Source organism: Lithobates pipiens, unplaced genomic scaffold, assembly GCF_037356315.1.
Source record: "Lithobates pipiens isolate NorthernLeopardFrog02 unplaced genomic scaffold, aLitPip1_a1.2 Scaffold_19, whole genome shotgun sequence".
Taxonomy (NCBI): domain Eukaryota; kingdom Metazoa; phylum Chordata; class Amphibia; order Anura; family Ranidae; genus Lithobates; species Lithobates pipiens.
This window is the reverse complement of record NW_027507764.1, coordinates 277,262,507-277,290,418: the sequence shown is the minus strand read 5'-3', so window position 1 is coordinate 277,290,418 and position 27,912 is coordinate 277,262,507. Positions and strand designations below refer to the sequence as shown.

Below are 27,912 nucleotides of genomic sequence, written 5' to 3'. Positions count from 1 at the left end.
CCACTGTTCCATGTCTTCGCCATTTGTGGATAATGGCTCTCACTGTGGTTCGCTGGATTCCCAAAGCTTTGGAAATGGCTTTATAACCCTTTCCAGACTGATAGATCTCAATTACTTTCTTTCTCAATTGTTCCTGAATTTCTTTGGGTCTCGGCATGATGTGTAGCTTTTAAGGATCTTCTGGTGGACCTTACTGTGTCAAGCAGCTCCTATTTAAGTGATGCCTTGATTGTGAACAGGTGTGGCAATAATCAGGCCTGGGTGTGGCTATAGAAATTGAACTCAGGTGTGGACAACCACAGTTATAGTATGTTTTAACAAGGGGGGCAATCACTTTTTCACACAGGGCCATGATGGTTTGGATTTTTTTTTCACCTTTAATAATAAACACCTTCATTTACAAATTGCATTTTGTGTTTACTTGTGTTGTCCTTGACTATTGTTTAAATTGGTTTGATGTTCCGAAACACTTAAGCGTGACAAACATGCAAAGGAACAGGAAATGAGGAAGGGGGCAAACACTTTTTCACACCACTGTATACGCTATTAGTAGGTTCACCAGGGCTGGAGTGGAAGCAGCATAAAGCTCAATATTAGTCCATCTATTGTTTCTGCCTGGTCGGAACCAGCTTCTGAGTTGAGCCAGCTGTGAGGCAGTCCAGTAATCTTTCAGATCGACCATGCCCATGCCACCAGCAAATTTGTGTTTTAAAAGTTGGGCATGTGAGCTTCTAGGTTTCATGCCTTTCCATATCTGAGCCCTCATCAACCTAGTAAGCGCTATGAAATGAGCACGCTTGGGGAGAATAGGCAATATTCTGAACAAGTATAGAATTTGTGGCAGCGTAAACATTTTAAAAGCCGCAAGGCGGCTCATCCAAGAGAGCTCATACCTAGTGGAACTTTGAATTTCTCTGTTTAGTTTTTAATCAGGGAGGAATAGTTAATTTCAGCTAATTGCGTAACGTCTGCAGTCAGTTGGATCCCTAGATAAGGTATCTCTCCTGCACTCCACGTGTAGGCATAAGAGTCCTGTAAGCTTTTACGTAGACCCGGCTCAACACCTAAGTTGAGGATAAGCGACTTAGTACAATTTACTTTGTAGTATGAGATTTTACTCAAGGTATTAAGAAGTTGGTGTGTTGCTGCTAAGGACGTCTCTGGTTCTGTCCGGAAGATGATGTCGTCCGCAAATAAATTAATGACATGGGAGTCAGAGTCTAGGTTGAAGCCCTTAATGGCGGGCGTAGATGTTCTTGCCTCTGCTAGGGGTTCTATCAACAGATTGAAAATACTCGGGAATAACGGACAGCCTTGGCGAGTTCGTGATTGGGAAGGAAGAGGATAATGAATTGGAAGTGTATACCCGTGCTGAAGGAGCGCAATAAAGCGCCAATATGGCCGCCAAAATGGGACCCTTGAAACCAAACTTTTCCAGCGTAGCTCGCATATAACCCCAGTGGATATGGTCGAATGCCTTCTCCGCATCCAGAGAGAGGAGCAGAGAAGGCACCCAACCGAAACCAGCATATTGTATCAAATTAATGACTCCTGGTTGCATCGGACGCTTGTCGTCCTTTCAGAAAACCCATCTGATCTGGGTTAACAAGGGTAGGTAATATATGCGATAGTCCATGGGCAATGATTTTCGCATATAGTTTGACGTCTGTATTCAGCAAGGATATAGACCTGTAGTTAGCTGGGCAGGCTGGGTCCTTGCCAGGTTTAGGGATGGTTACAACATGAGCCTGCAGCATTTCTGCCGGGAAGGCGGCAGAGGCTGCAGCCGCCGCGAACACCGTAGAGAGATTCACACTTAGTGTCTCATGGAACTGTTTATAGTAATCATTAGATAGACCGTCAGGTCCCGGGGATTTCCCTAGGGGTAATGACTTAATGGCTCTGCAAATTTCTGAAGGGGAGATTGGTGCATTTAGGTCCTGTAATTGTTCATTGGTTAGTTCAGGCAATCGGAGAGAGGACAGAAAAGATGATATCTCTTCTGGTCTCGGTTGAGTAGTCTCAGGGCCTTCTCTTAAGTTATATAGCTTACTATAATAGGCCGCAAAGGCATTGGCAATGCCCTTCGGGTCCATAGTCTTGGTGTTCGTGCAGGGGTCTACTAGGTGTTCTATTTTGGATTGTAATTTTTTGGCTTTCAGTCTGCTAGCTAAGAATTTGCCTGCTTTGTTACCAGAGGAGTAGGTTTTCAGTTTAAGGGCTTTAACATGCTTTTCGTGTTGTTCTAGAAGCATTGTTCTCAATGTCGTACGAAGTTTAGATAATTTTGTAGCTAAGGGCATGGAAGGGTTAGATTTTTTTATTGGCCTCAGTCGTGCAAATCTCTCTCAGCACCTCGTCAAGCAGCCGGAGCCTCTGTCTCCTCATACGTGAACATATTTGAATAAGGATACCCCTGATAAAGGCCTTATGGGCAAACCAAGTCACAAACGGATCTGATACAGATGGAGAGTTAAGCCTGAAATATTCCTGAAGTTGTTTCTCATTAGTCGCCACTTGTTGTGGGGAGCTAAAAACCTGCGAGTTAACTCTCCAAATGTATGCAGGGTTGGGCGTGTACTCCTCCAGGATAGATATTGAAACAGGTGCATGGTCCGACCACGTTATGTCATGTATACTGGAGGAGGACACCGCCTGTAATAGAACCCTATCCACCAGAATCATATCCAACAGTGAGTATGAGTTGTGGCGTGCCAAGTGGAAGGTAAAATCTCTTTCTTCAGAATGTTGACAGCGCCACACGTCGTACACATCCTCTAAGTGGAATAGAGGTTGGAGCGCTCTGAGTGAGCGTGAATGTTTCGCTGAGATATCCATGTCTGGATCAGCCGTCAGGTTAAAGTCCCTACAAACAATCAATGCCCCTTGTTTACATTTAGAAACTGTCGAGAACAACCTTTTAGCAAAACCGTACTGACGACTATTTGGCGCATAAGCATTGACAATTGTATAGAGTCTACCGTTGATATCGCAAATGAGGATCAAAAATCTACCGTCTGGATCCTGTATGGAGTTGTGGAATTTGAAGGCCACCAAGTTCTTAATCGCTATAAAGACTTCTTTCCGCTTGCAGGAGGCCGAAGCGGTAAAGACATGGGGGAATTTCTTGTGTGTGAACACTGGGGAGGCCGAAGCCTGAAAATGTGTTTCCTGTATGCATACTAGGTCACTCCCCAACTTGAGGGCTTCCTTCCAAAGGGAGGCACATTTTGCTTGGTGATTGAGGTCTCGTACGTTAAAGGATGTTACAATAAGAGGCATAAAAAGATGCGGAGTACCTTATAATCGTTGCAATCCAAACTTGGGGATATGTAGATCTTAGATCTTCGAGGCCTGTTCGTACCATAAGCACGGCTGGTAGGAAGCTGTACATCTGGCTCAACAAACTGAAGAGGAAGGAAAAGGAAATTAAAAAAAAGGAGATACAAAGAGAAAACCAAGTCTAAACTTTGCGGTTAAAAGGGGGAAGCAACCTCAAAAGGGGTCTGATTGCAGATATACTGCACAAGATCCATAAGGGGGGGTTCACGCGGAGAAGCTCCAGTAAGCCGGGGAGCGTTGCAAAGAGGATATAATCAAAGTAGTGGTCCAGAGGCGGCTGCATTTCAATGGATTTGGTGTTTCCTCCTGTGGGAGACCACCTGCCAATCTTCTTGGGCCTGTGATTTGGGGTGTTGCTGTCGGGAAGTCGGTAGCTGTTCAGGGAGAATGTCTCATTTTCGGAGGAGAGCCAGCCCTTCCTCTAGTGTATTAACCACTGACGTAGTGTTATTTCTGGAGATGACTAGACTGGTAGGCTAGCCTCAACGATACATAATGTCATGGTTCCGCAGGGCTTTTGTGATTGTCAGGAGCGACTTTCTCTTTTGTAAGGTGTATTGAGATAGGTCAGCGAACAGTTGAAAATTTGAGAATCACTCAGGCAATTGTTATTTTTTGCGGAAGAATGCCGCAAGCTGCTCTTTTATGTGAAAGAAATGGACTCTCATTATTACGTCCCTGGGAACATCTTCATGAATAAATGAAGGCTTAGGCAGTCTATGTGTCCTGTCAATAACCACCTCTGTGTCAGACACATTAGGGATAGCTGTGTGGATTAGGTCACAGGCATATTGGTTCAATTGGCTCACTGGGACTGACTCAGGGACACCTCTGATCTTAAGGTTGTTGCGTCTAGCCCGGTCCTCAAGGTCTGCGATTTTAGCAGTAAGCGACTCTATTTGGTCGTCCCGGTCATTGTGGGCGTCAATAAGCATGTTGTGCGAAGAGGCAAATTCACCCATTTTGCTCTCTATATGATCCACTCTGTTCCCCTGGTCAGTCACATCAGCCTGAACTTTAGCCACACATTGCAAAATGTCAGTATTAAGAGAGGCCCGCAGTGAAGATAGCATATCCTTCAGAACAGTTTCTGAGACAGGCTGATTTGAGGCAGGGAAGGTATGGAATGAGTCAGGCAGGTCAGTGATGGCTAAAGCAGGGCTGCATTCAGGGCTTACCTCTGCCTGTATGGAGTCTTCCGACAGCCTGGGCTTGCTCTTGGCTGGGCTCTGTGTTAGCGGAGTTGCAGGATCTGGAGTTCCAGGCCTTGAGCCAGGAGACTTTCCCGCGGATCCGGAGCTTGGATGCGCTGGGGACGTGCGCTGGAGTTCCCCGGGGAAGATCCGCCGGCGCCATCTTGGCCGCATGTGTGGCGGTGGGGGGGGGAAGAAATGAGGGAGCTTCCCCGCACTAACCATGTCTCGCCTCCTCCTTCCCATCCCGGAAGTGGTCTCTGCAGCTGGCGGGTGCAGGAGGTAGCTTTAGGTAGCCGATCCGCCGCCTCTGTCTGTGTGAATCTCCGGCTGTGTGGAGGAGCTACAGGCTAAAGCCTCCATTCAGCCGTGCGGTAGCCACGCCCCCAATAAATAATTTTTGACTATCAGGGAGAACTTCATTCTGATCCAAGAAATAACTAACCACTTGGTATAGTCAAAAATAGAAATGATGACATTCTGGACCTGGTACTCTCAAACCATGCAGACCTTATTACTAATGTTCATAGAAAGGAATATCTGGATAGTAGTGACCATAACATGACTTATTTTACAGTTTATTAGCTGCATCAGAAAGAGAGTGTTACATGCAACGTTCAATATAACAATTTTCTCAAATATAGATACAGATATATAAGTATACATGCTATGTTGTACAACAACCATACACATGTAAACATAGTGACAGGCAAAGCAACCCATAAATCTCCAAAAAGGAGAGAATAATCAAGGCATAAAAACATATAAGATATAGGAAGTTTGTAAAACTTTCCAGTGTAGCCTGCAGTATTTAAACCATATGCCAAGATTGTATTGAAATACATAGTGACCATCAGACAGAGCAAGTAACAGTCTATAGAGATAAGAACATAAGGAAAATTATTAAAGAAAGGAAAAGGCAGGGGAGCAAGAGGGTTGGGAAGTCTCAGAGTGTCTATTATACAACATATTTATATAGCTAGAAGAGAATAATTAAAGCCATATAAAGGGGAATTAAAAAAAAAAAGCTCACCTTTTATACTTTAATATGGATATGAAAGTGTCACACTTACAAAATACTGTATGTGAATAAGTGAATGTTACTATATCAAAGCCACAAATCAACAAATTGTATAACATCAAACTCAACAAAACTTTTTTTTTTTTTTAATCAATAGTTTTTATTAAAGTTTACATTTTTATCAAGACAAATGACAGAAATTATGACTAAATTACAGATCAGTTACAGTATTTAGATACATAGATAATAGTATCCAAAAATAATAAAAATTATAGTATAAAGAAAACCATATTAATTATCTCAATTATAATAGGGATAATAAAGATAACGATCGGGAGGTTATTAATACATCCATTGTGGAGACAATACACAAAAGTAATATAAATATTATCTTCATATATTTATATACTGCCAATTCAAGTAATTCAAAGATGATGAACCTAAATATATTCCCAAACACCCCTATGGGTGCTAAACTGTGTTCGGGACAGTAATAGTAACCTGTCATTTAATAGATACAAAACAAAGATTAAAATATTACAACGGGGTAAGTCATTTTTTAATTCAAGTTATCTAGGAACAAAGAAATCATGCAATGTTTTGGGGACTAGCCCATTTTAACCATGGCTGCCATATTTTATGAGTATGTTCTTTTTTATGAGGCCGAAGAGCTAGAATTGATTCATAAATGTAATGAGTTTGAGTCGATTCTATCACTTCTTTTATGGAAGGAGGATCAGGATTTTTCCAGTTCCTCGTTATGCTGATCCTGGCTGACAGCAAAATATGTGTAAACACATTTCTAAACTGGATAGGATATCGATCAAGATCAATGGATAATAGAGCCAGTGAGGGATTTGGAGGAATGACTGTTTTGGTAATTTCAGACATAACTTGAAAGATTTGTTCCCAATACTTCCCAAGTTTAGGGCATGTCCAAAATGTATGTAACATATCACCTTTTTTGACGCACAATCTCCAACATTTGTCGTCAAATGTGCCGTTGAATTTAGATATTTTCTCAGGACTAAGATACCAGCGTTGAGTCAATTTAATGGATAGTTCCCATAATGAAGAGCAGCATGTGGCTTTATATGTGGTGTTACAAGCTTTTTCCCATTGGTCACCTGTATAGGTGTATCCTAAGTCTTCTTCCCATCTAATTAAAGGGATAGTCTTTGAAAACACATTTTTTTGTTGAAGAAGATTATAGAAAAGAGAGATCCCTTTTTGTTGATGTATGGGGATCTTAAGGAAGGACCAGGCCAATTGGGGAACATTATAGGTCAATGATGGGAGGTTGGAAATGCAATTCTTAGTTCGGATGTAGAGGAATAAATCTGAATTTGGCAATTTAAATTTCTTGTGAAGTGTAGGAAATGGTTTGATCACCCCATTATCCAGTAGATCAGATAGATATTTAATTCCCTTCTCTATCCATGGTGTAAATGAGGTTGTCTTCATGAAATTATGTAGAGTATTTAGCGGATTTTGGACTTTGGTAGGAAGAGGGTGTGAGGAAGTTAGATGCAGAAATCGAACCCAGGATTTAAGTGTTGCTAATATTGTTGGGGAGATGCGAGAAGGTATCTTGGCTCCAAGTGCCATGGAAGGAATCCATATTGATTATTTCCTGGGATCTTAGCAGTTTCCATCTTCCCCCAAATTGTAGATGGAGGAGATAGAAACCATTCCTTAGACTGTGTGAGAACCGAGGCTAAATAATAATCTTGAAAATCCACATACCCTGTTCCCCCAGCTTGACGTTTCTTCACTAAGTTTGAATGAGCACATCAAAATGTTTTACCCTGCCAGATGAATTTAGAAAACAGAGTCTGAAGGGATTGGAAATATTTTAACGGAATTGGAATCGGGAGAGTTCTAAAACAGTTTAAAATTTGTGGAAGGTGAAGCATTTTAACCACTTAAGGACCGCCGCATGGTAATGTATGTCTGTGCAATGGCACCGACAGTCACAAGCACGTACATGTACGTGCTCGCCTTCCAGTGGGTGGGAGGTCCAATCGGACCCCCTCCCGCTGGATGCGGCGGTCCGTTTCGCTGCAGGAGCAATCTGGGAATAGGGGATGGCCGTTGGTTTCTGGCCACCCCCTCTCGATCGCTCCTGGCGAATGAGAAGCTTCCTCCCACTGTGTATAGTAAACACAGGCAGGGAGAAAGTGATGTCATTCTCCTCGGGGCGGTCTTGTTGACTGGACTACGAGGAGAAGTGAAAGTAAGTGTGCACCAACACTACACTAACACGTAGGCACACACAGGCACACCCCCAATCACCCCCCCGATCGCTGCTTTAGTGTCACTAATGTCGCTAGGTAGCTAGTTATTTTTTTTAGGTTCACCGCCAGGTTTTTATAGCGCTAGGTACCCCAATATACTACCCAATAATGGTTTTAACCCCCTGATTGCCCCTAGTTAACCCTTTCACCAGCGATCACCGTATAAGTGTCACTGGTGACGCTGGTTAGCCAGTTAGTTATTTAGGTTCCCCGTCAGGTTTTTATATAGCGCCAGGGACCCCCATTCACTACCTAATAAAAAATTGAACCCCCTGATTGCCCCTAGTTAACCCTTTCACCAGTGATCACCGTATAAGTGTTACGGGTGACTCTGGTTAGTTTGCTTTTTATAGCAGCAGGGAACCCGCCATTTATTACCCAATAAAGGTTTAACCCCCTGTTCACCCGGCGGGTGATATCAATTAGGTTTTAGGGTCAGGGTCTGTGTTGCCCCCAGGCAGCGCTAGGTTAGTGCCAGTACCGCTAACACCCACGCGCAAAGCATAAACCTCCCGTAGTGGTATAGAATCTGAACAGATCAATATCTGATCTGATCAGATCTATATTAGCGTCCCCAGCAGTTTAGGGTTCCAAAAAAACGCATTGTTAGCAGGATCAGCCCAGATACCTGCTAGCACCTGCGTTTTGCCCCTCCGCCCAGCCCACCCAAGTGCAGTATCGATCGATCACTGTCACTTACAAAACACTAAACACATAACTGCAGCGATCGCAGAGTCAGGCCTGATCCCTGCAATCGCTAACAGTTTCTTTTGGTAGCGTTTTATATTTAAATCCGGAAAGGCAGTGCTTGGTTTTCGGGTCCTGTACGCAGCTAGGCTCCCAAAAAGTCCCCCACATGGGGTATCCCCGTACTCGGGAGAAGCAGCAGAATTTATTTTGGGGTGTAATTTGACTTATGCCCATAGCATGTGTGAGCAATATATCATTTAGTGATAACTTTTTGTAATTTTTATTTTTTGTGTCATTATTCAATCACCTGGGTCAAAAAAAAAATATTCAATGGGCTCAACATGCCCCTCAGCAATTTCCTTGGGGTGTCTACTTTCCAAAATGGGGTCATTTGGGGTGGTTTTGTGTTATTTTGGCATTTTATGGCCTTCGAAACTGTGATAGGTAGTGAGGAGTGAAATCAAAAATTTGCACCCTTAGAAATCCTGAAGGCAGTGATTGGTTTTTGGGGTGCCGTACGCGGCTAGACTCCCAAAAAGTCCCACATATGTGGTATCCCCGTACTCAGGAGAAGCAGCAGAATATATTTTGGGGTGCAATTCCACATATAACTATGGCATGTGAGCGCAATATATCATTTAGTGACAACTTTTTGTAAACTTTTTTTTTGTGTGTCATTATTCAATCACTTGAGAGGAAAAAAAAATATTCAATGGGCTCAACATGCCCCTCAGCAATTTCCTTGGGGTGTCTACTTTCCAAAATTGTGTCATTTGGGGGAGGTTTGTACTGCCCTGCCATTTTAGCACCTCAAGAAATGAGATAGGCAGTCGTAAATTAAAAGCTGTGTAAATTCCAGAAAATGTACTCTAGTTTGTAGACGCTATAACTTTTGCGCACACCAATAAATATACGCTTATACGCTTAATATACGCTTACCCTCAAATCACAGACTCCTCTCCATCACAGACCCCCCACATCAGACTCCTCTCCATCAGAGTTCCCCATCACAGAGTCCCCCCCCATCACAGAGTCCCCCCCCATCACAGAGTCCCCCCCCATCACAGAGTCCCCCCCCCATCACAGAGTCCCCCCCCCCATCACAGAGTCCCCCCCCCATCACAGAGTCCCCCCCCATCACAGAGTCCCCCCCCATCACAGAGTCCCCCCCCCATATATCACAGAGTCCCCCCCCCATATATCACAGAGTCCCCCCCATATATCACAGAGTCCCCCCCCATATATCACAGAGTCCCCCCCCATATATCACAGAGTCCCCCCCATATATCACAGAGTCCCCCCCCCCATATATCACAGAGTCCCCCCCCCATATATCACAGAGTCCCCCCCCCCATATATCACAGAGTCCCCCCATATATCACAGAGCCCCCCCCATATATCACAGAGCCCCCCCCCCATATATCACAGAGCCCCCCCCCATATATCACAGAGTCCCCCCCCCATATATCACAGAGTCCCCCCCCCCATATATCACAGAGTCCCCCCCCATATATCACAGAGTCCCCCCCCATATATCACAGAGTCCCCCCCCCATATATCACAGAGTCCCCCCCCCATATATCACAGAGTCCCCCCCCCATATATCACAGAGTCCCCCCCATATATCACAGAGTCCCCCCCATATATCACAGAGTCCCCCCCCATATATCACAGAGTCCCCCCCCCCATATATCACAGAGTCCCCCCCCCCCATATATCACAGAGTCCCCCCCCCATATATCACAGAGTCCCCCCCATATATCACAGAGTCCCCCCCCATATATCACAGAGTCCCTCCCCATATATCACAGAGTCCCCCCCATATATCACAGAGTCCCCCCCATATATCACAGAGTCCCCCCCCATCCAATGAACCAGGTACTTTATGCACTCACGGAACCTCCGGGAATCAATGATAGATTGTATTTCATACTCCTCATGGTTCTCAACGTGAATAGGGTAAGGACGTGGTACCGAAGTGGTGAAGCGGTCGCATACCAAAGGTTTTAATAAGGAGACATGGAATACATTTGAAATACGCATATTAGAAGGAAGGTCTAAAGCTTAAGCCACTGGGCTGATCCTATGGAGAATACAGAAAGGCCCAATAAACCGTGGTGCCAGTTTTTATGAGGGAACACAGAGTTGGAGGTTGTGAGATGACAGCCAGACCCTGTCCCCAACTTGGTAGGAAGATGCAGGTAGGCGTCTGCGGTAAGTATGGAGTCTGTACCTATCATTGGTTCAACACAAGGACTCTTGGACCTGTACCCAAGTGGAACAAAGACCACAGAGATGCTAATCCAATTCAGGAATGCTCTGAGGAACAAATGAGTCAAGCAACATGGATGGTTGGAAACCATAATTCGCCATCAATTGAGACAATCTGGAAGCTGTATTGACGGCACTATTGTCAGCAAACTCCGCCCAAGGTAGGAGGTCTGACCATATGGTGGTTATGGTAGTCAGAAATGTAGCAACGTAAAAACTGCTCCAAGGACTGGTTGGCTCGTTCTGCAGCCCCATTAGACTGTGGGTGAAATGCAGAGAAGGAAAGATGAATTCCCAACTGTGCACAAAAGGCTCGCCTAAACCTGGACACAAACTGGCTACCCCTGTCTGAGATGATAACCTTGGGTAGCCCATGTAAGCAAACGATCTCTCAAGCAAAAATGGAAGCTAGTTCTTTGGATGAGGCAATGAGATACAATGAGACATTTTTGAGAACCGGTCAACCACTATAACAGTGTTGCCCTGAGAGTTGGGTAACTCCACAATGAAATCCATAGACCGGTGGGTCCAATGCCTCTTTTTATTGGGTATGGGTTCTAGGGGGCCCACTGGAAGGTGTTGTAGTGTCTTACTCTGAGCACACACGGAACAATCAGCTACGAAGGAGGCTACATCAGCACACAGACTAGGCCACCAGAATTGTTGGGAAATAGCCCAAATGAGTTGATTCTTCCCTGGGTGGCCAGCAGCCTTGGGAGAGTGATCAATTTGGAGTACGGCAATGGGGAGACTCTCAGGGACAAAGCAGCGGTCACAAGGTTTCTCAGGAGGAGAATGGATCTGAGCGTCAAGAATTCCGTCACCTAAAGCTGAAGCGAGACTGGTACAAACCATAGCCAGAATATGATCTTTCATCTTGGAAGCGGAGGAAAACTGTTGCGACAATGCATCAACATTCTTAGTACCATGTAAGAATGAAACTATGTAATTGAAGCTTGACAAGAAAAGAGCCCATCGCACCCTTCTGGGAGAGAGGCGTTTAGTCAGTCAGAATAAGAACTGGCACAGTGGTACCTTCGAGGAGATGCCTCCATTCTTTAAGGGCTAAAATTATTGCTAACAACTCTCGGTCCCCAAGCTAATAATTGCATTCCGCAGGAGCCAAATTTCTTGGAAAAGTAGCCACAAGGATGCATAACGCTCTGAGATAGGACGTTGAGACAGCAGGGCACCAACTCCAGTCTCAAATGCATCAATCTCAAGGATGAAAGGTACCGAAGGATCAGGATCTACCAACACAGGAGCAGAATCAAAGGTAGCCTTGAGTCTCTCAAAGGCATTAATGAAATCTGGAAACCAATTCTGTGGGTTACCTTCCTATCAGTCAGGGGTTTGAATAGAGACGAGAAGTAAATAAAACGCTGCAATGGACTTAAACCCACGGGTTGGGGCCACTGTAGAACTGCCGAAAGTTTCTATGGGTCCATCAAAAAAAAACGCAGTGGAAATTACATATCCCAGGAATTTAAACTTTACAATGAAACTCGCACTTCTCCAATTTACAATACAAGTTATTATCTCTCAGCCTCTGAAGCACACGAAAGACATCTGTGTGGTGGATCTAAATTTCTGGAAAACTACCAGAGCGTTACAAAGACTAAACAGCATTCATAATGGTCAGTTCTTCATTCATCGCCCTCCTTGATACTCACGAGATTGTATGCCCCTCTCAAACCAAGCTTTGTGAAAAACGTTGCTTCCTTGAGGCAGTCAAATAAGTGTAATAAATGGTATCAGATGAGCATTCTTAATTGTGAAGCGATTGAGACCCCTATAATCAATACAAGGTCTCAGTTCACCACTCTTCTTTTTTCACAAAGAAGAAACCAGCACTAGCAGGAGATGAGGATTTGTGGATGAATCTCCGAGAAAGTGCATCAGCAACATAATCCTCCATGGCTTTGTCCTCCGAGACAAAAGGTAAATCTGGCCACGATGGGTTATGGCAGCAGGTTTAAGGTCAGTTGTGGTGTGGAGGCAAACTACTGGATTGACCTTTGTCAAAGACATCGCTAAATTTGTGGTACTCCTGTGGCAGGGGGGAGAGTGCAGAGGTGCACAAGACCTTAGCCACTTTCTGAAAGCATCTCTTCCTGCATTGTGGCGACCAAGAAAGAACCTCAGCATGAAGCCAATCAAGAGGGGTTTTGCAATAACCACTGGAAAATGAGGTGAGGAAATTACTTGGAATAGGAGTATCTCATGAAGAGCCCCTATGGCCATGATCAATTGAGCAGTCTCATGAGTCACATGGGCAGGCTGTAGAGGTCTCCCATCAATAACCTCAATGGCAATTGGAGTGGCATGAATGCTTTAACACAAAGGCACCATCAGTGAACAGGCCTGCAGCCCCAGAGTTGATTAGAGCCTGTATCAGGACCTCAGGTGCAAATGTTCTCCCAGATGGGTAGGGCAAAACTTCAGGAACTGACCTGCCTGGCCACATTAAAGGCACAATCTCTTCCTCCTCTTAAAGGCCCTTCCATCTGCAGAGAGATGTGTGAAGCCTAATTGCATGGGTTCTACCTCACTAGCAGACTCGGTACCAGAAGGTATGGGAGGCTAGAGAGAAGATGGCTGCTTAAACTCTCTGCTCCGTCTTACCTCAGTCTAAAAAAGAGGGATCACCAAGGATTTTAGTTGACAAACACTGTCGCATCATGGGGACCTCCTCCCGCGGACCCTCCGCATCCAGATTCCACTCACTGAGGGACCTGGGATCCTGTACTACCCCGACAATACTGGATCTCTTCAGGAACCAGGGGGCCGACATGGCGGCCTGCTTTCCTGCTAATAACCATATTGGGATCGCTCTAACGCCGACTGAGCAACCGCACACCATGGAAGACAGTCAATCTCCCCACCACCAACAACTAAACATCCACAATCTGAGAACTGTCACGGGTGACATAAAGAGCACACTGACCGCGGCCATCTTGGACCTCCGCCACGAGATCACAAAGAGAATAAACTCCATGGAGCTAATGGCGGCGCAACAACAGCATGAATTGAAGATAACTCACGGCAAAATCGACACACACACCTGGCAGCTCAGAGACCTCCAGTGCCATGTCGAAGATATCGACAATAGGGGACAAAGACATAACCTGAGGATCAGAGGCCTCCCGGAGTCGATCGAGCCTGAGCAAATCCTCCCTGCCATCACATCCCTATTTAACCAGCTGCTAGACCGGCTTTCCCATACACCTATAGCTATGGAGCGTGTGCATAGAGCCCTTAGGCCTAAGGGCAAAGAATCCGATCCACCAAGGGATGTCATCTGTTATGTTAACGAATACGCCCTCAAGGAAGAGGTTCTTAAAAAAAACAGGAGCGAACTGAACCAGAAATTTGAAGGTCATTCGATCCAAATATATCAAGACCTTTCGGCGATCACATTGAAACATCGCAGAGACCTGCATCCATTGCTTGACGTGCTGAGGCAGAAAGACATTCGCTATCGCTGGAAGTTTCCGTTCGCCTTACAAGCCTCTTACCAGGGCCGCACTGCCGTCTTAAAAGTGCCAGAAGACCTAGAAACCTGCAAAACATTGGACTTGCCACTGGTTGAGGTGCCTAATTGGTATGCTGACTTTCCAGTTAACGTTTCACCCAATAACCGCCGCACTGAAGACCCAATGGAGATCCAACCGTCCAGATTTCGCAGGCATAGGTCGCCGTCCACCTTCAGACCACCTGGGGGACACCGACCCCCGTCACCCACCGACGAGCCCGACTTCGGCTCTGCTATCACGCAGAGCGCGCAGGGATCGTTAGACCTGCCATCCCACGAGAGATCCAGGACAACCCTGTGATGGTGGATTAGCCTACATGCTTTATATCCTGCCTAGTGCTGCTCTCCTTTCCCTTGATGTGCCTATAGACCCTTCCCCTACTCACCTGCCATGGACGACCACATACATACACCCCAGCTTCAGTATTTCAAGATTTGATCATCATCAAGATTTCCTCCTGATGCAGTCCTTGACCTCCAACCCGCCAGGCGGGAGAACATCCAATGCACGCAATCGACTGGACACCCTGGACCTGCTACGATCCTTTACTGCTACAGCTTTCTACCCACTAACTGAACGCCACCATGGCCGAACGAGAGACCAGACGGACCCGAGACACTTGCCGGTACAGTATGCACTGATCGGGTCATTCGGCATGTTTCAGAGACTGGCCCAACTTATTGCACTGATACGGTATGTACATTGGCAGATACCTCCGTGCCTTATATGAACTGATCCTCGTAACGCAGATCCACTGATGCCATGGAGGAGCTATTTACTCTTTACACTTCGCAGAACATACAGTCACCCTGAAAACATAGGCTCGTTCATCACATTATTAAAGGTCATGGTCCTTTAGGGCAGTTAGTTTAACCTCGATACCCCTCTCACTAGCCTCACCCTTGATCCGGGGGTCTGCAGGGGACAAGATATATATGATACTCTGCCCCCCCCAAACCTACCCCCCAGTACCCTCTTCTTCCAAACCCCTATCATCCACAGGGTTTGGGGCGGTGATAGGCAAGCTATCCTTAACTAGAAGGATTATCTATCACATTCCCTAGGCAGACAGAAGCCCCTCTGTATATAAGGATACCCATTTAAGCCATTGTCAGGTTTAACTAATTATTTGCCCTTCGCTATATGGGTACTGTCTGTTCCAACGTACAGGTCCCCTGTATACTCCAGGGTATGGTGACATAGTGGTTAATGATTAACAGTAAGCAGCTACCCATTCTCTAACACAAGTCAGGCACGATCAGGGTATTACAACGCTCCCTCATGTTACAGTAAATACCTGCGTAGCCACATATGAACCGGGACAAAACTTAAGGGTCCTATAGGCACCACAGAGAATCCCCTTTTCCCTAAGGTTAACAGGTTCCATATGTTAAAGCTAGTTACTACTGTTGTCATATCATTGTTTAACTGTGACTTTCTTGCATATGCAGGTTTGTCCACCTGACAAGTAACCACAGATTCATGCCCAGAGACCACGTTTGTTTATGAGCCAATACCATCCAGCTGACTCCTGGGATGCAGTTTTATAATTTTATACCTTTTATAGTTCTAGATCTACTCTGATTTATTTGTTATTTGTTATTTTGGTCACACGTTTCAGCCGTTTGACTTGAGGCAACCTCGGCCCTCTCTCTGTACTCGAAAACTAGCATCCCCTTACCTCACTTACTTTAAACTGCAGACACACAATTGGCTTGCGAAAAAGGTCAAGTACCACCACACGCTTTGGGATAGACATCTCACTCCCCCACAAGAACTATGACCTTAAATATTTCCCAACCCATCTAATTTTCAGCTTCTGAATTTATAAGGACTATATCCTCGTACATACAAGAAAAATTTTGATTAGGCCAATGGTAGGACGGACAGAACAGTGACATTTGCTAGTCCACTGATATTTGTCTTCTCAATAGACCGGTCAACTCCCACACAGTGGTCAAAACCCCACCCACATCAGCACGATTTAGTAGTACACCACTGACCTTTATCGGTATACCCTACGCGGTATCTCCCTTCCTCCTATCAAGGGGTGAGAGACACTACCGAAATTCGAGAAACTCCCCACAATTCACCTCATACCCCCGTCCCCATTTCTGCAAATTTTTTCTAGGACCCCCTTAAAAGGCTCTTAAGAGCTTTTTAGCGCTACCCCCAAGTCCGTATTTCAACCCCTGAGTTAGACTCTCCTCATCGGTACCCACCTTACCTAAGCAAACCAAGCTATTAGAAGCGACCATGCCACCCACGCATGACAGTGCCACCAAGCTGGCTACCAATCTCACTGCAAAAATTATTTCATTGAATGTCAAAGGTTTGAATACCCCGGAAAAACGCTCCCAGACCCTCCTTGAGATGCAGAAACATAAAGCCGATATCGTATTCCTCCAAGAAACTCACTTCTGCTCTAACGCCATTCCTAAATTGATGAAGTTGCCACTTCCCAGTAGTCTACCATGCTACGAATCCACTTGCCAAATCAAAAGGTGTGGCCATCCTGGTGCACAAAATTGTCCATTCCAATACATTGACATGCGATCCAACGAAGAAGGCAGGTATCTTTTTCTGAAAGGTTCATATGCGGGTAGAATTATTAACCTTGTAAACATATACGCCCCTAACACTGGTCAGGTGCCTTTTTTTATTCATACCATCAACCAATTTACCACCTTCCAGGAAGGTATGATCATTTTTGGAGGAGATTTCAACGCTCCCCTAAATCCTTCCCAAGATACGTCGAATGGTTCTTCTTCCCTCCCGTACAAAGCCTTGCGGAAAATCAAGACTAGCCTGTAATCCTTACTATTACATGACACATGGCGACTATACTTTCCACTCAGCCCCACACAATCGATATTCCCGAATTGACTACCTCCTCCTCTCCCAGAAACACTTGCCCATGCTTCTGGCAACGACTATAGACCCAATGGTCATATCTGACCACCATCCTATCTCAATCACCTTGTCCTTCCCAGACACGAAACCAACTACCCCACTATGGAGACTTGACCCCTCCCTGCTGACAGACCCCACTATAGCCGCAGAGGTTGAAACCAATCTCAAATACTTTTTCTCAGAAAACACCCATACCGATATGTCCCCCCTCAACAACTGGGAAGCTCATAAGTGTGTCATTCGGGAAGTGCTCATTACCGCGGCTGCTAAAAGAAACAGGGAACGGAAGGTAAATTATAACACACTCATAGAGCCCTATTGACAGCCAGAAAAGAGCTTTTAGCTCTCTTGGATAAACGAATTCAGAGAAAAGAAATTTTAAGCAAAAAAACTTTCTACGAGTATGGAAACAAATCTGGTAAAATCCTAGCACGGGCCCTACAACTGAAGAAAGCAAATGCCACCATACACACCATCACAGCCGCTGATGGCCGCAAACTTCACCGCACCCCAGACATTGCCTCCCAATTCGTACAATATTATACTTAATTGTATAACCTTTCTCCAGCAGACCCCGTAAACGATGACACCTCCAGACGTAACCTTTATCAGACAATTTCTACAACAATATAGCCCAAACCCGATATCAAGTATACAGGCGCAGGAACTTGATGCACCCCTAGATAAGGGAGAAATAGACCTAGCCTTGAGCCAACTAAAATCAGGGAAAAGCCCAGGACCCGATGGGCTCTCAGTGGGATATTATAGAAGGTTTGCCAACATATTAACCACACACTTTATACATGCATTTAACACCCTAGGCAAGCCCACGACCCCACCAAGGGACTTGTTGAACGCCCATATTACTGTAATACCGAAACCTGGAAAGGATGCCTCTAATGTGACTAATTACCGACCCATATCTCTACTGAACATAGATCTTAAATGGTACGCCAAAATACTGGCTAATCGATTGCTCCCCCTTCTCCCCCAACTCATTGACCTCGATCAAGTGGGCTTTGTCCCAGGCAGAGAGGCGAGGGACAATAGCCTCAAAGCAATAAACATACAACACTGGCTAGTCTCAACCCAAACCCCAGGATTCCTTCTCTCACTCGACGCGGAGAAGGCGTTCGATAGAGTGGCCTGGGACTATTTAGCTGAAACCCTTCGAGCGGTTGGATTACCAATGTGCATGCTAAATTTCATACTGGCTCTATATTCTAATCAAACAGCAAACATCCGAGTCAACGGACACCTATGGAACACCTTCCCCATCTTGAACGGAACCCGCCAAGGATGCCCCCTATCACCCTTGATCTTCATCCTAACGTTAGAACCTCTCCTTCGACGCCTAAGGGATAACCCTGATATAAAAGGCATCGCCATCAAACACCAAACATTTAAATTGGCCGCATTTGCAGATGACATTCTTCTCTTTCTTAAAGAACCCCTCACGACAATACCAAACCTACTGAAAGATTTTGAGACATTTAAAAATATATCGAACCTGCAAATCAATTTCGCTAAATCCCATGCACTGAATGTCACTCTGCTCCCAAATATTCAAACCCAATGTCAAACAAACTTCCCATTTTAATGGAACACCCGTTCATTAACTTACCTAGGAATCCAATTTCCGGCAGTTCTATCTGACTTATGCGCACTAAACTACACTCTGTTACTAAAACGCATCACCAATGATTCAACCAAATGGTCCCCAGAAAAATTCTCCTGGTTCGGTAGGTCAGTGATACTGAAAATGAACGTTCTACCCAGAGTCCTATACACCCTTCAGAACATCCCGATCAAACTTCCCCGGGCATTCTTTACACTGTATCGGAAGATGTGTACACAATTCCTGTGGGCCAATTAACGCCCTAGACTAGGCTTTCAAAGATTGACTGCCCCTAAATCAAAAGGGGGCATTGGCCTCCCGGACATACAGAAATATTTCCATGCCTGCCACTTATCACGAATAATCGACTGGAACATCCACTCTCAACAAAAAGCTTGGGTTCTTCTTGAACACTTCTTTTCCCCAATTCCCTTAGCAGCTACCCCATGGATAAATAGGCAGTAGGGAATACCGCACACATCCCTTGATATTTCCGACTTTGCAATCCTTCCAACAAGCATGCAATAAACATAAAATATCATCTACTAAAAGCCCCATGACTCCGTTAGGCCTAAACCCGGAATTTTCACCCGGAATCCATCTGAACTTTCTTGTAGATGTATGGCCACACCCAACGGTTAGAGATGAACATTTCTATATTAATGATCGCCTCCTCTCCCAAGCTGAAATCACAACAAAAATGGCAAAAGATTCCTTTCCCTTCTGGACGTACCTGCAGTGCAGACACTTTTTTTACGCAACCAATTCCCTATGGTCTAGACCCTTAACCAACTTTGAATCTTTATGTACTAGCACAGAACCTCAGCGTCATTTGATATCGACGACATATTCCTTGCTTTTTTTAGAACTTGCAACGAGCAAACATCAGACGAGCCTAAAATGGGAAAAAGACCTCCATCTGAACCTCACTGAGCGTGAGTGGGAAAATATATTCCAGTGTGTCCACAAGGAATCGGTAAACGTGCAAACTCAAGAAAATGCATATAAATTGGCAACTAGATGGTACAAAACACCCCTAACGTTGCATCAATTCAACCCGACAATTCCTACTAACTGTTGGTGCTGTAATGACTCCCAGGGATCTTTTCTGCACCTCTGGTGGTCTTGTCCAAAAATTCAGCCCTTCTGGACCAAAATACATGATATAATCCAAGCAGTTACCACGCTAGATTTAGAACTCACCCCCGCCCAATTCCTACTGCACCACTCTATCTCACCCAGTAGATTATACTTCCAATCCCTCGCCATGCACATGGTCAATGCAGCCAGACTATGCATCCCTCTTAAATGGAAATCCCCGGTTATCTCCACTGTACAAGAATGGCTTCAGCACATTGTTCATATAATGACCATGGAAAACGTAATCCATCAAGCCAAAGACACGCCAGCAAAATTCACCAATACTTGGTCATGCTGGATCCACTTTATGTCTACTGACTCCTTTAAACAATATATGAGTACCTGATTCACACAAAGTCGCTCTCAATAAATCTGATACCCCACTGGGTCTGTCTACTCAGCTACAAGCATCTCTATCTCAATACCCCACTTCCTTCCTTCTGACCCTTGCCTCCCTTTTCAAAATCATACCCCCTCCCCCCATACACAATAACTGACTCCTTTCTCAAGCTGAGACCCTCCCGTTTTCTCGATGAAACTACTCAACATCACTGTATGATGGCTATCCCACCATCCCCGGCAGCGGTGACAAAATTGCACGCGTTTGTACACCTTATTGGTTTATTACCATGCAAGACTGTATTGGACAAGGTACCTTTTTCCCATGTTCACCTATTTACATTGTACAATTATCATTGAATGCCTCCACATATGTGTACGTGCTTTCATCTATCCTCATTTGCTGTGAACTTTGACTTTGTACCCTGTTTGTATACATTTTCAATAAAAAATTATCTTAAAAAAAAAAAGGTATGGGAGGTAAGGGAGGCACGGGTGGGACTGCAAAGCTCAGAACAAAACGTACAGGAGGCTTCTGCAAGTGGTCCTTAAAGGAAGGTCTCTCTTGGAGTCTGGAGTCAATGAGAACAGCAAACATGATCCACCTCTCCAGCTCAGTGAGCATGTCTTGGGCTGTTATCAAATCTTTGGTATCCGAGCGACCATGAGAAAATGTGGCCACGAGGGCCTCATTGTTCCAAGCAACCTCTGCTGCCAGAGTACGGAATTCAATGGCGTAATCGGCAGCAGTTATCGTACTCTGATGGATGGGAGGCTCTTGATAGCAGAAGTGGAGAGTACAGGAATGTCAAATACCCTTTTAAAGGAAGCCACAAACTCAGGGTAACCCAGGCCAAGGCTCTCTCAGAAACCAAAGAAATCATAAAGCCTACTTTGCTTCTATCCATGGAAACGCCTAGGGCAGCATCTCAGAGTGTATGCCAATCTGGTTTGAAAACCCTCTGCAATGAACTGGATCACCCCCAAATCGATGGGGAAGCAGAGCAGAACCAGACAAACCTCTTATAGAGGTAATATTTGAGGCGGGTGCCTGCACAGAGACATCAGCAGGGATGGCCTGCAACACAGGTTGCACAGAAACAGCCTCAGTGTGAGGATCCAGGTGAGCAGTTTGACTCAGGAGCATCTGTAATGCTATGGCAAACTGATCCATGCAGTGTTTTTACTCATTCAATCTGGAAAAAATATTGCCAACAAATGGTTTAAAATGTACAATAGTGTAGCGCTAAGAAAGACACCGTGTAGGTGTGTGGAAATAAATGGTGGTTAGAAGTGCTATGAACACAAATCAATAAACAAAAAAAAAAAGCATAATAACTGACATATAAAAGTCCAGTGAAGAAGTGTGAGAAAACTTCATAGGGCATATCTCCGATGAGAAGACTGTTGTTCCTCAATAACAAATGATGGAATAGTGCAAACAAAGAAGTGGCTGTAAAGCACGTTCAAAACGGGATAGGCATTCTTCTGATGGAAAATTGTAAATAATTCTTACCAGACAAGGTGGACCTACCTGTCATACGACAGTGTGTCAATCAGGCTTGTATTGACCAAGGGCCAGTGGTCATCGGAGAAACCAACTCTGATGTGGATATGTGTATGTTAGAATCGCTCTGGATGCAGACATTCGATCGGTGTGGCACAACCAGATATCCAGTGCGTGAAGGGATCTTCAAAGCAGATGTTGGTTGGATCAATTATTAAATGTGATGGCTGTGTTAGTTTCTTTTTTAGGCTTTCTTCTATTTTCTTCTGGTGATACAAGTCAGCAAGTCTGTTTTTCTCAAGCTCTCCAACAGAATGTCCACAACACCAAGTCCTGACTTTTATGTGCCACTTTGTGTTGGTCTATCACATAAAATCCCAATAAAATGCATTTATGTTTTTGGTTGTAACATGACAAAATGAGGAAAAATGCAAGGGGTAAGACTACTTTTTCAAGACACTATAGTGTTATTATGGTACATTTGCAAGCATCTGCAGTCCTTCTTAACCCTTTCGCTGTCAGGTCCATACATTGTATTACACACAATCCGGTGGATGCAGACCCCTGGGTTGTGTGTAAGACTGACAGACAGACTCTTGCCTGTCAGGTGAGAGCATTCGGGCGGCTCCCTTGCCGCCCAAACGCTCACACACCCCTGGTACCAGCGCCCCGCCCCCCCTCGCCGCACCCCGTCATGCTTTTGGGGCTCCCCTTTGCTTATTGGTGGGCCCGGGAGATCCATGGGGGGTGCCAGTAGGTGGAGGGAAAAGGGAAGAGCGAACACATGTCCGATCTCCTCTCCTTCCTTGTGTGACCCTTAAAGCAACATCTCTGATGTCACTTCTAGGTCAAGCTCTCGGTGTCCCCGTCTCACGCCATGAAAGAATGTTTTCCAATGGGATCTGCATTGCAAAACATTCAGCAGCGCACAGGGGAAGGGCGCAGGGTTTTTTACACCCTGATGTCTCAGTAAAGAAACCTGTCACCTAAAGATCATCACATAGTGGACTTTTGTGATGTATGTAATCAGAAAAAAAAAGTCAAGTAAAAAATGTTTTTTCTTTTTTTTGCAAAAATATTAGGTTACACCCAAGCACATAAAATTCCCTCCCAAAAATCTTGACCCACCTATACGCACATAAACGCATATGTAGCAGCCATAACCCTTTGTAAGGCAGCCTTAACTTACTGGGCTTACCGGTTACCTCTGCTTGGCTTGTTCTTCCACATCTAGGGGTTCCCTCTCTTACTATTTATATACTTAAAGAACTTCTTGGGATTTTTTTCTATGTGCCTTTGTGTTCTATCTAAGCTGTCCTGATAGCACCCTTACATTTCTTATTGCATACTTTGTAAACTTGTAATCCTGATGATGACCCCTAAGCCTTATATTTTTTGAAGGCCTTCTTCTTTGCTTTTATATGCATTTTTATGTTGGAGTTAAGCCACCCAGGACTTTTATTAAATGTATTTCTCATTGGGATGCACTGACTAATACCCTTATTTAATATGCTCTGAAAGCACACCCATTTTTGCTCTGTGTTCTTTGTTCCTAAGATTTTATACCATTTAATATCTTCTAGCAAGGAGCATACTTTATGGAAGTTAGCTCTTTTGAAACTCAGTGTCTTTGTATTCCCCTTATGTTTCCTATATGTGTGATTTATAATGAAAAAAATTGACCTGTGATTACTGTTTGCATATTTCCACATCTGTGATCAAGTCTGTTTTGTTGGTAAACAGTAGGTCAAGTAACGCTTTGTTTCTTGTTGGTGCATTTACCATCTGACCCATGAAATTATCCTGCAAAACATTTAGGAAATGGCAAGATTCAGATGAATGTGTGGTTGATTCTGCCCAGTCTATGTCTGGATAATTATAATCCCTCATTATAATGACACTTCCCATCCTTGCCGCCATTCCAAACTGTGAAACGCCCTCTTTTTGGGGCCTATAGCATACTCCCAGTATTACTTTCCCCTTGGTTTCCTCCCTTTGTAGCTCTAACCGTAAGGATTCCACCTCCTCCCTTGCTCCATTAGTGATGTCGTCCCTCACATTCACTTGTACACTGTTTTTGATATACAGGCATACCCCTCCCCCTTTGTTAACCTCCCTATCTCTGTGATATAGGGAATACCCTTGAATGGTTGCCAGCCAATCGTAAGCGCTGTTGAAGCAAGTCTCTGAGATTCCCACAAAAGTGGCATCCTCATTGTACAATAGCAGCTCTAGTTCTCCCATCTTTTCCGCCAGACTCCTGGCATTGGTGATCATGCAACGTAGTTTAGTCCGGACGCATACTATCTCCTTATTAGATTTTCTGAGGTTGCAAATAGGACTTGCTACTGTTCTCATCTTAGGTTTAAGTGCTTTAGTCAACCTACCACTAATGCCCCCAATACTACCCTCTGGAATTTGTTCCGCTCTGGCTATCCCTTGCTCTGGACCCCCCCCCCCACGTCGCCTAGTTTAAAAGTCCCGCTAACTGTTCCTCCATCTTCTCTCCCAGCCGAGCTGCACCCTCCCCATTTAGGTGCAGTCCATCCCTGCGGCCCAGTTCTCCAGGATCCCAAACCCCTCCTTCCTACACCGGCTCCTCACCCATTGTTTACTTCCCTATTCTCCCGCTGCCTTTCTGGTGTGGCTTGAGGTACCAGTAGTATTTCTGAGAATACTACCTTGGAGGGCCTATGCCTCAGTTTAGCTCCTAAGTCCCTAAAATATATTTTTTTAGGACCCTTCCTCTGACTTTGTCATTGGTGCCAACGTGGACCATGACAGCTGGGTCTTCCACAGCTCCTCCCAGTAATCTCACTCCCTCCCTCACCACGCTGTCACAGCATCTGACACTCCTGCGCTTCCGTGCCAAAAAACTTTGCAACAGCACCACCTAGCTTCCATCTGTGTCAGATCGCTGGGTCCTGTTACACTTATCTATGGATACAAGATACAGAGTGTGCAGGAGCCCTTTCATACTGGGGCGTTGGCGGTAAAGCGCTGCTATTTTTGCAGTGCTTTACCATAGTTTTAGCAGCACTTGTCAGCCGCTAGTGGGGCGCTTTTAACCCCTGCTAGCGGCCTAAAAAGGGTTAAAAGCGCTGATGCAGTGCGCTTTGCCGGCACTTTGGGCGACGTAGCCCATTGATTACAATGGGCATGGGCACCTCAAAGATGCTGCCTGCAGGACTTTTTTGGACATCCTGCCAGCACATCGCTCCAGTGTGAAAGCCCTCGGGCTTTCAAATTGGAGTGAGAGGAGAGGTGCTTTAGCGCTATAGCACCTGTAAAGTGACTCAGTGTGAAAGTGGTCTTATTGAGGTTGAGTTTAGTCAGGCTTTTATGTTTTCTTTTTCTGCAGTGGTCATGTGCTGATAAAGACTTGCTGAATCGGAGACAGCAGATTGACAAAGATATTAAAGGATAAGTTCACCTTTTATGCACATCTTTTTGCAGGTAAAAAATGTGCATTCATTATTATTATTTTTTTATTAGGAGCCTGGAAAGCATTGCGACCACGATCAGCAGATCATGGGTGCAATGCAGGGCTCTTGCAGACACTGTGTAAGCTGTCTTCCCCGTACATTTGCCCCATACCAGAAAGCATCAATGAACTACCAAATTGCTCAACAGCGTTGTGGTAGTTCATTGAGAACTACAAGCTAACAGACGCAAAGCCTGCCAGACCTTTTAGTTTTCCATTCACAGAACACTGTAAATGGCTTGGCCACATTCGTTTCAGGTTATGGCAGCGAGCAGGGTGAGATGATCCCCCGCTCCCTGTCACAATGGGGAGCCGGGTGGGGGGTTGTGGGGGCCATTGGATTTGAATTTGTATATGGGTGTAACATGTTACAAAAGAAAACGCAGGGCTCATCCTTTAACGCAGTGTGCTTTTTCTACTTTCACTGTCCAGTCACAAGCTATGGGAGGCACAAGACCTGTACATAGTACTTAACTGCAGTGAAATAAAACAGGCTTTCTGCCCTGCCACACAGGGAGGTGTCATATGGCAGGGCAATGTAAATCCCAGAGCTGTATAGACAGAAATACATTTTTTTTTTTGACAGGTAAAACAACGTCCTTTATATGTATTTAATCATATGCATATTTATAGGTTAGCTCCCAAATATTAAGCTGGGAATATGTATTTTTACTGTAGGATATTTGTCTTTTCAAGTAACTGAAGGCTTTTTTCTTTTTTCTTTTGTTTGTGTGAAGTATGTGTAGGACGCTGGTTAATGTCATTTTGGACTGGAACTGCAAAAATCCATGAACTTTACACAGCTGCATGTGGCCTCTATGTTTGTTGGCTTACCATTCGAGCGGTAACTGTATTAGTTGCATGGATGCCTCAAGGACGTCGGGTGATACTTTTGAAAGTTAAAGAATGGTCTCTTATGGTGAGTCTTTGAGAGGTAACAGAGCTTTTGTTTACAAATGTAAGTAAAATTAGTGCAGTGCTGTACTATAGATTTAGTGAATATAAATACCCAAAAATTTTAAAGACCATGTACAAACAATAATATCAGAAGATATATAAAAAAATTGTTACTCATAATCAAATAACTCGTGACAAACCCATGAATGTGATCTTATAAATATTCACCAAAGAGATCTTTATAGTGACTCACAAAAAAAAGTGCCTTAATAGTCAGTGTCCATCATTGAAAGAGAAGTATGGACACCTAGGTGGATGCAGCATTAATCCGATGCTGCATCTGTCCCTCGCCAGCTCTGCAATGTGAACTGAGCGATCAAAGAGTGCTAATTGTTCAGTTCTCTCCTCCGCTTTGAGCAGAGAGACGTGACTCCCATGGAGTGCTGGGCTGTAGACAAAGTGGGGGGTGCTGGCTCAGGCTCTCAGCGGATCGCTGAGAGGCTGAGACAGCTGCCAGTTGGGATCATTTCAGAGCCTGGACCAAGTTCACTTCTGTGCTCTACAGCAGTGTAGCCAAATAAGCTTTGGCCATAATTCTCATTTAAAAATTCAACAAAAAGATGCATTTTAAGTGTTCCTTAATTTGTGCCAAAACACCAAATGTGACCCACACAAGTAATAAATATGCATTTAATGCTCTGCCTCTCCAATCCAAACACTGAAAGTGTGATATTATATTAGATGGACTGCATACAAGAATGCATTGTTTTTTTTTTTTTCATATCAGGAAATACAGTGCAGCACACATACAGCTCAGTACACCATAAATGTCAGTAAGTGCTTAAGAACTTGTGAATGTGTGAGGAGCAATGCCTCATGGGGCATGTAGTCCTGGGCAGGAAGTTAGGCCGCGTACACACGCGCGGACTGTTCGCCCAACTTTGTCCGTCAAACAGTTTCGGCAAACAGTCCGCTCAAAATTAGCATGGACGGACATGGCCACACACGACGGACGAACAGTTTGCTGAAACCGTGCGCGATGACGTGAACGGCACGTACGACGGGACGAAAAATACGACGTCCTATACACTGCATTATAACTTTCGGCGTGTAAATCCTTTCTGAGCATGCGCGGAACTTAGTTTGACGAACAAGCCTACACACGAGCGGACTGTTCGCTGAAACAAGGTTTCAGCGGACAGTTTTTCGGAAATTCCGTAAAACCTTGTTCGTCAAACTGTCCGCTGAAAGCCCACACTCGAGCGGACTGTCCGCCCAAACACTGTTCAGCGGACAAAGTTGGGCGAACAGTCCGCCCGTGTGTACGCGGCCTTAGTGGTTCTAAAGGCAGAAGTTTTTTACCTTGCTATAGGGGCACTTTATACTATACTTTGCATTTTGCTATAGGGGCACCCTGAAGGCAAGAGGAGCCAGAAGTGCCGGTGGGGGACCCCAGAAGAGGAAATCAGCCCCAGTCCAGCAAAAAGAAATCATCAGTCCAACAGAGACAGTCCCAAACCACCCCCCTTAACCGCCGCTACAGAGCGGGACTTTGGCTGTAGCACACACTGGATCAGTTCAGTGCACTAACCTTCCTCCCTGTGCAGCTGTCAGTGTGCCAGCCATTGTTAAGAGAGAGGCTGCTGTTGTTCTGAGTGCAGGTA

The 27,912-nt window shown here is 44.9% G+C and overlaps 1 protein-coding gene across 6 annotated transcripts in view; it reads left to right on the top strand.

Annotated features, from left to right (window-relative positions):
- MARCHF6 (membrane associated ring-CH-type finger 6) overlaps positions 1 to 27,912 on the top strand; it is a 1,566,402-nt gene that overhangs the window by 1,316,294 nt on the left and 222,196 nt on the right. For all 6 annotated transcript variants that reach the window (XM_077491957.1, XM_077491954.1, XM_077491953.1 and 3 more), the window contains one exon: positions 26,089 to 26,270. In XM_077491957.1, the coding sequence (XP_077348083.1) occupies positions 26,089 to 26,270 (182 nt within the window). The remainder of the gene's footprint in view (positions 1 to 26,088; positions 26,271 to 27,912) is intronic.